This window comes from Miscanthus floridulus, chromosome 15 (assembly GCF_019320115.1).
Source record: "Miscanthus floridulus cultivar M001 chromosome 15, ASM1932011v1, whole genome shotgun sequence".
Taxonomy (NCBI): Eukaryota; Viridiplantae; Streptophyta; class Magnoliopsida; order Poales; family Poaceae; genus Miscanthus; species Miscanthus floridulus.
The window spans coordinates 20,131,814-20,140,731 of record NC_089594.1 but is presented as its reverse complement, the minus strand read 5'-3'; the positions used below and the strand labels follow the sequence as shown (position 1 = coordinate 20,140,731).

At 51.6% G+C, this 8,918-nt stretch overlaps 1 protein-coding gene and 1 pseudogene across 1 annotated transcript; both read left to right on the top strand.

The window, feature by feature from the left end:
- Positions 1-3,278: 3,278 nt before the first annotated feature.
- Positions 3,279-5,068, top strand: LOC136508848 (peroxidase 4-like). Its single transcript, XM_066503627.1, has 4 exons — positions 3,279-3,564; positions 3,700-3,891; positions 4,022-4,187; positions 4,546-5,068. Exons 1-4 carry the CDS (start codon positions 3,331-3,333, stop codon positions 4,935-4,937), a joined length of 984 nt encoding a protein of 327 aa, XP_066359724.1. The 5' UTR covers positions 3,279-3,330; the 3' UTR covers positions 4,938-5,068.
- A 645-nt stretch (positions 5,069-5,713) lies between these two features.
- Positions 5,714-8,521, top strand: LOC136507156 (probable metal-nicotianamine transporter YSL12; annotated as a pseudogene).
- Positions 8,522-8,918: the final 397 nt, after the last annotated feature.

Here is an 8,918-nt window from a genome sequence, read left to right as displayed (position 1 = left end):
TTCGCCGTGGAAAATGCAATATGGCCTGCGTTGTTTCTGGTTGTGGTTTTTGTTCTAGTTTTTGCCTTGATAACCTTGCCTACCTTGGTTTCTGGTCTGGGCCTCCGGCCCTGGTGGCCCTGCCAGTTGCCCTTGTTCGGGGTGAGGTTGACCCTCGATGCTGAGCACCTGCCCCTGGCCTGGTTTCTGATTTGATGCGTTCTGGTTCGTATAGCTCTTCTGTGAGTTTTTGCTGTTGTTTTGCTATCTGTTTTGACCCTGCTCCTCCAGCCTTTTCCGGAGGTCATTGTCTGATCTGCAGTACTTCTCAAACTCGTCGTACAACTACTGTATGGAAGTTGGTTTCTTTCTTGCTAGGTGTGCTGCGAACGGCCCGATTCGGAGCCCCTTTGATCGCTGCTTCAATGGCGATCTCTTCTAGGACGTCTGGTGCCTTCGCCTTTAGTTGCACGAATTTCCGGAAGTAGTCGTGTAGTGTCTCTCCTTGCATTTGTTTGCACTGGAACAGATCAGTGGATGTCAGCGACTGTGCTGCTAGCCCCTTGAAGTTTGCCAATATCTTGTCCCGGAGATTTTCCCAAGAATAGACCGTGCTTGGTTTGAGCATGGAATACCAAGCCAACGCGTCACCTTCGGCAGCAATAACAAATGACTTTGCCAGGACGGCGTCGTCTCCGCCGGCGGAGGCTACTGCTGCCTCGTAACTCATAATGAACTGATGGGGGTCTGTCTTTTCGTTGAACTTTGGTAGTGTGATTGGCTTGTACGCCGTTGGCCATGGCGATTGTTGTATGCCTTCAGAGAGTGGGGACTTGGGATCGATAGGCCTCCGCATCGCCTGAGATGGCATCGTGGTTGGGCTGATCACTGGCGGAGGCATGGTTGCGGTTGGTGTTGCTGCGGAGGCTGGGATCGCGGAGGTTGACGCTGGTACTGCATGCTGCATACTTAGCATCTCAGCATGTAGGACTACCAACTGCTACCTTATTTCTGCTGTTTGTGCTGACGCTTGAGTAGCTTGCTGATTAGCTGCGAATGCTGCTGCCATTCTGTCCCTCTCTTGTTGCGCTCTTTGCAACTGTGCTTGCAGCTGTTGCAGTTCTTGCTCGAGTGTTGTACCTGAGTTTGGTTGGGCCTCCGGATCTTGGATCTCTTGATGTTGGGGTTCCGGTTGTTGACCCTGGGCATCTGCTCTGGTTCCATCCTCTGCTGGCGAGGTTGCATAGGTGCTACGAGTGGTGCGCCTAGGCCTTCCTCTCTGACCCGTGGTCATTGCTGCTCTGGTGGTGGTTTTTCTTTTCCCTGCCATCGTTGGTTTGTCTCGGCCAAACCACGGTGGGCGCCAATGTTGAAACTAGCGGTTTCAGATAGCGTGGGGGAGACTGAGGCCTCCGCCCGTCAGACGTCGCCCTCGGGCAGAGCCTCGGGATAGGCACGACAGGAGAGCGTGTAGGAAGCTGGCACGGAAAGCTAGGGTTTCATTAATTCATTCACCACTCATCTGCACGGTTACAAGTGTTCCCTATTTATAGGGCTCAACTACTTCTTGACAGAATTTATTACAATGCCCCTCAACTGCTACAGTACATTCCTGGAATATTCCGTAGCTAGCCTCTTGTTTGCGGGGCAATCCTGCCACACCGTCTTCAAGCAACGGGCCTCCATGAGCGGCCGGCCCATCATGCCTCGGTCTTCGGCCCAAAGGCCTGGGTTCCCGACGCTGGCCTCCATCTTCAGGGGCGTGCTGTTGCCTCGGCGGGTCTCCGCCGGTCCGGTCGGAGACATCATCCGTAGGTCTCCGCCTGGCCATGCGGGGGCCATGGTTCCCGACGCTGGCCTCCGTCTTCAGGGGTGCGCCGTTGCCTTGGAGGGTCTCCGCCGGTCCGGTCAGAGACATCATCCGTAGGTCTCCGCCCGGCCGCGCGGGGGCCATGCTGGCGCGCTTGCGCGGACCACGGGCGCCTGCGCTTGAGTACCTGCACACACTTAGGCAAGATTGTTTGTTTGATTAGTTCAGAGGTAGGGCGGCCTCCGCCCTCATTGCCGGAGACGCCTGTAAACCGAAGCGGGGCGGTGTCCGCCTTAGCGGTCGGAGGTGTCTGTGCCTGGCCCGGGCGGAATCCGCGACGAGCTCGCCGAACCTCGTGCAACGCCCTTCGAGCATAGCCAGGAAAGTTCCTTTAGTTAGCGCCAGGTCTCCGCCCTAAGACGGTCGAAGACGCCTTGGCGACACCTCGCTGTCGGAGGCCTTCGCCACCCGCCGAAGCCGTGTTACAACAGTTTTAAAAAAACAGAGAGTGTTAGATTTAAAATTAGTTTTCAAAAAGTGTTAAAATTAAAAAAAAAATCTCTGGGAAGCGCCCCTATAAATACATAATTTATAGAGACGCTTGGGTAGGGGCGGCTGGATAAACCGCCTGTACAGAGCCTCTAGAGCGGCCCCTACAAAGATATTGTGTAGCAGTGATAGTTTATTAAATTGTCAGTGCTATAGCTCTCGCCATAAATACAAGTATGACCATTGTTCTCCCCAGGCAGCCACTACCACAGGCAGGCATGTCTGTGTGAATTATTTTCCATGATGGTGATGTGAGTAGGTATGAATGACCCTTGGCCTCTGAATGCTTCCGACTATGGACTATGCATGGTAGCACAGTGTGCAGAAGGAGCCTCCGAATGCTGATGTGAGCAGATATGTAATTCTGTCTCTGAATGATTCCAACCATATATCTGCAACTGTTGATGATCAGTTCAGCGGAAATAAATTAAATACGGGGCAGGAGTCGTAGTTTCGCCAAACCGTCCCCTAGTAGGATGCTAGGGTAACTTTTATGAAACCGTGTTTCTCTTTGTTGCATTGCTGATTGGATACAATATATACAATACAATCCATACGTTCCGATTGACTAAAAGCAAAGCTCCATGCTTGCACGCTTTCCTAAATTAAAGACAGTCTGCATACACAGTAGCAGACTAGCAGTGTGAATTGCGAAAGGCGCGAGTGATTCCTAGCTAGCTAGCTGTTGCCTGTTGGGCAAGCAACCTTGATTGCCGGCTTTTCAACTCGATCGAAGTCCAACATAGTAGGTGAGGTGAAGCCGGTACATGACATGATGTACCTAATCATATATGTATTTTTATGCATGCATGGAGTGCTTGCTATATACTACCTAGATTCAAGCTTATACTAACAGACTGAGTCCAGGAGTTTCTGCTATAAATATGGATGTCCTGATGTCCATGTTCCCCAGCTAGCTAGATACCTCCAGAGCTCCAGCAACACCTCACTGCACTCAGAGGCACATAGACTAGCTTGTAGCCCTGTACGAGATGGCAGCAGCAGCATCATCAGCTGCAAGATGCAGCGGCGTCGCTCTCCTCTTGCTCCTTGTGTTGCTGGCCGGCACCGGCACCTCGTCGGCGCAGCTGTGCACCAGCTTCTACTCCCACTCGTGCCCCGGCGTGTACGACGCCGTCAGGTCGGTGTTGCAGGCCGCCATCGCCAGGGAGCAGCGCATGGGCGCCTCCATCCTCCGTCTCTTCTTCCACGACTGCTTCGTCCAAGTACGTACATACAGTGTAACAGTACTCGCTCGCTCCGCCATTATTAATTAGTAATTACTAACACAATCAAGCAACTTGTGATTATATATATACGTATATATATGTTTAATAATAATGTGATCGATCATGGTGTAGGGTTGCGACGCCTCGCTGCTGCTGGATGACACGCCCAGTTTTAGGGGCGAGAAGATGGCCAACCCCAACAACGGCTCCGCCAGAGGATTCGAGGTCATCGACGCCATCAAGTCCGCCGTCGAGAAGGTCTGCCCCGGCGTCGTCTCCTGCGCCGACATCCTCGCCATCGCCGCAAGAGACAGCGTCGTCATCGTAAGCCTAGCTAGCCGGCCCTTGTAGTATAGCATATTCTTTGAATCACTTCAGAGCTAGAAAGATGCAGGAGACTGATGAACCTGCAACTGCAACTGCAACTGATGGATGCATGCATGCACACATGCAGCTGGGTGGTCCGAGCTGGGACGTGAAGGTTGGGAGGAGGGACTCGAGGACGGCGAGCTTCAGCGGCGCCAACAACAACATCCCGCCGCCGACGTCGGGCCTCGCCAACCTCACGTCGCTCTTCGCCGCGCAAGGCCTCTCCCAGAAGGACATGGTCGCGCTCTCTGGTGCGTATTTATATAATTCCCGCTACATTAGTAATTAACTACTAGCTGTAAATAAATAATGCAATGCTAATTCTCCAAGAAATTAAACTTGTCTCTCAACTTTGGAGATATGCATATAAGAATGTGAATTTAGCAATTCCACGGTACTGTTTCTCAATCACTAGCTCAATATAGATATCTGGCAGAGATTAAGTTTATGTGCTAGATTAAGTTAAGTGGTATACCAAGATATAAGTCATTAAATATCTCTAGTTTCAGCTATAGATATTTGTAACTTTGTCTCATGTTTAATTCATTCCAAGATATAAGTCATTAAATATTTCTATATATGTGTCGCTTTGCCTCGATCTATTGCTAGGAGCTCACACCATTGGCCTAGCACGTTGCACCAACTTCAGAGCCCACATATACAATGACACCAATATCGACGGCAGCTTCGCAAGATCAAGGCAATCGGTTTGCCCTAGGACCTCAGGTTTTGGTGACAACAATTTGGTGCCTCTGGACTGTCAAACCCCAACTGTCTTTGAGAACAACTACTACAAGAACCTTGTTTGCAAGAAGGGGCTTCTACACTCTGACCAGGAGCTCTTCAATGGTGGATCCACAGATGCGCAAGTCCAATCATATGTTAGTAGCAAGGGCGCATTCTTTGCGGACTTTGTGACCGGCATGATCAAGATGGGTGACATCACGCCATTGACCGGCTCCAATGGGGAGATCAGGAAGAACTGCAGAAGGATTAATTAAGAGGCAGTGCACACTAGCAACCTATCATTCTATCGATCTGTTGAGGATTTTCAATAACGTCCTACTTTCTTTCAAGATTGTAATCCTTCCATTTTACACAAAATTGTTAAATCATTATGTTGTACTAGTTTGTTGAGATTATGTCTGTTTGTTTAAATATAAGTAATAATCTATCATTTGTTATGTATACAAACCTTTTTTTTTCTAGAACACGACTTCACGCGTATTTCATTAAGAAGAAGAGTGCCGGCTTACACAACACAACTACGAGCGGACCCATAGTGCCAGTTACAGAACCACAGAGAAGGTGGTTAGGAACCTAAGCGACAAACAGAACAGAAAGAACGGCGGAAGGGGAGACCCGTCCACCACAACCCTATCCGACTGGACCTGCAAAGGAGAAATACAACATCGCTGGGCTGCCAACACAAGAGGTGAAGCCATGGTGGCAAAGCATCCACCAAGAGGAGAACGGCGGCAAAGCATCCGCCCAAGCAACACGGCGGCAAAGCATCCGCTAGGGTCAACGCGGCAAAGCATCCACAAGAAGGGGCATCACGCGCACGGCGGAGCCCAAGCGACGTCGGCGGCAAAGCATCCGCCCGAACAACAACGACGGCAAAGCATTCGTCAAAGAAGCAGCGGTAAAGTATCCGCTGCAAAGAACCAAACGACTGTGGCAACACTCGGCAGGCTGGACAGATCCATGCCAAGAGTAGCTTGAAGTACACACAGACATAGCACAAGAAGAGCAACTCCAGCGAGAGAAACAGGAGATGGGCTGCAGCAGTGCTCCAGCGATGCCTTCAGGAAGGAAATTGACGACCTCATACGCCAATCAACGCTGGAAGAAGCACACGAGTAGGACTTTCAACCCTGGCCTGGCCCGGTCGAACCGAAACTTCGACGACGTCTCCAAGGAGGTAGATGGCACATGCTGCGCCGCCGCCGTCGGCCCGGAGGAAACAGGCAGTGTTTTCACCCAGTTTCTGCGAGTCCGCAGACGCAGGCCACTCGTGGCACCCGCAGTGACAGCACCGACGACAAAGCGCCAAAGCCGCTAGCACACCACCGCAGCACTTGCCAGCAGCCCACCAGCCGCCGGCAACTCGACCGTTAGAGGAGGTCATATCTGACCCCAGCCACCGCCACCGTGGTCCTGGACGCCACCAGAGAGGGGAGGCCACCGGCCGGCCGCCATCACCGTGGCCTAGTAGTGGAGCACCGGCCTCGGCCACGGCAGGTCAGCCACCAGGCAACCACGGGCCGGCCAGCGCCAGGCCGGCCCCACCGCGCACGCCCCGCGCGGAGGAGAAGCGACGCCGCGCGAAGAACGAGCAGACCCACCCCAAAAGCCGCAGGAAGGCGCAGATCCTGCTAGAAACCACGACAAACACTAGATCCGGAGCAAAGCTCGCGAGATCCAGCCATGGAGGTCCCAAAACCGCCTCGAGCTCGCTGGAGTTGATAGAGAAGAGGAGGTGTGGTGGGGGGTGGAGAGGGGAGAGGGACGGGGCTGCGGTGGGAGGCCTTTTTTGGGCGCCACCGCTGGCCGCCGCCGCTGCGCGCCGGAGAATGGCGGCGGCGGCGGCCGGAGGGGTGGGGGTCCGGCGGTGCCGTCGAGGGCCCCCTCCTGAGTCGCCCGTCCGGGAGCCCTCGGGTGTGGGGGTTATGTGGGTACAAACCTTTTTCTTGAGTATATATATGCCATATACTTTTTGCATGTGAACAACTAAGGTGCTTTCTCCAGCTCCTGTGTACTAAATCTGTTAATTCTTTATTTACAATTGTTTGATCGAACACATATATACTCTAAATTAAAGCTAATAAAGATGCTCTAAAGTACGATGTCATAACATTATTATTATGTGATTTTTTTCTTGCTTTGACTGGTTCAAGATCGAGAGTCTAATTAATCTCGCGGCATGCATGTCTTAATTTCTCTGCGTGCTTGGTCTAACTTAATTTGCGGTGATAGCGACAAAGCAATGCAAGAAAGGTAGTATAGGAGTAGGGCTACTATATATAGCAGTTAGGTAAGGTGCACGCGCGGTCACTATTTTCGTGCAAGCACACATGTCAATGTAGCTGTTGGTTTTTGGCTTATAATCCGTATCTTTTTCAGTGAACAAACAATATTTTTCTCTCATAATAAATCAGTCAACGGTATTTTCAGGTATGGCTTATCAGCCAAGCGATCAGTGCATTTGTTTTTTTACTTTGTTTTCCAAGAAGGTTCATCAAGTACGAAGAACAATTGGATCTTATCGAGGTGCTAACTTCTGTTACGTACTAAAATAAACAGACCTTAATTGCTACGGAAGAACAATTGAAGAAAGCCCTTTGTGTTCAATCCGTGAATTCATAGCTTCTAACTAAAAGCATCATCAAGCATTTTTTTATTAGAGTTAAATGCATTAGTGGTCCATCAACTTGTACTCTAGTTTCACTTAGGTCCATCAACTCTAAAAGTGGGTTTTTGGTCCATAATCTTTGTTAGTGGTGCGTTCCTAACCCATACCTTTTGTTTCTGTTTTTTAACCGACGTGGCTGTCCATCGTGGTGTCCAGGTTGGATAATAAGCATCTGCTCGTCACGTGAGGGTGGAGGGCATTGGGTAAAATTGCAGGCAGCCATCTTGATCTTGGGCGCGTGGGCTGGCGCGTCCAACGGCGGCGTCCTCGTGGGGCTGGCCGCCTGCGGCATGATGATGAGCATCGTGTCGACGGCCGCCGACCTGATGCAGGACTTCAAGACCGGGTACCTGACGCTGGCGTCGCCCAGGTCGATGTTCATCAGCCAGGTGATCGGCACGGCGATGGGCTGCGTCATCGCGCCCTGCGTCTTCTGGCTCTTCTACAAGGCCTTCACCGACATCGGCATGAGCGGCAGCGAGTACCCGGCGCCGTACGCCATCATGTACCGGAACATGGCCATCCTCGGCGTGGACGGCTTCTCGTCGCTCCCCAAGAACTGCCTCACCCTCTGCTACATCTTCTTCGCGGCGGCCATCGTCGTGAACCTGATCAGGGACCTGGTGCCGAAGAAGGTCGCCAGGTTCATCCCGCTGCCGATGGCCATGGCGATCCCGTTCTACATCGGGTCCTACTTCGCCATCGACATGTTCGTCGGCACCGTGATCCTCTTCGCGTGACAGATGATCACCAGGGCCAAAGCCAATGCCTTCGGACCTGCGGTTGCGTCAGGGCTGATCTGCGGCGATGGCATCTGGACCCTGCCGCAGTCCATTCTTGCGCTCGCCAAAGTGAAGCTGCCGATCTGCATGAAGTTCCTGTCCAGGTCGGTGAACGCCCAAGTGGACGGCTTCCTCGGAAATTAAGCTGTGAAAATTACGATCTGTCAGCAGTCAGCATGAATCACAAGTGTATATTGTGTTGATGCACAATGTTGTAAAATGTACCGGGACGGGTAAATGTTGTTTCGTCACGATCTGCTTTTGCTGTACATGAGTAAGTACACTAGTCGTATACGCGTCAGCATTATGGTACCAACACCCAACAGCTGTATGTTACCTGGGTTCAAATTTCAATTTCACAACTGTATCTCGTCATATATTGTCGATATCTGCAAGGGTAAACCAAAGAGACTTTTCCGTGTGTGCCATTATAAAAGATCGTAATTCCCTGTGTGTCTCTGGAAAAATTCAGCGGTCTTCAGCGTCACTACTCCAACTTTCGCAATGCTACGTAATGTTAATTTGAATACTCTAACCGTTTGTTTATCAATTAAAAACAGGATGGCCCCTCCCACGCAGCACCCGTTGTACCCCATTCTTGAGGTGGAGTACGACGACCAGCACTGAGCACACATCTTGAGTGACAACGACGCAGAGGTGGCCTTGCCTCCTTTGAGGCCCCGCACGCACACCAAGGCGCACCAGTGGGACGAGCGTTACGCGCCGTACATATGGCATGCCGGCTTCCTCGAGCTTTTCCGTGTTGTCAACTACGGTCTTTCACC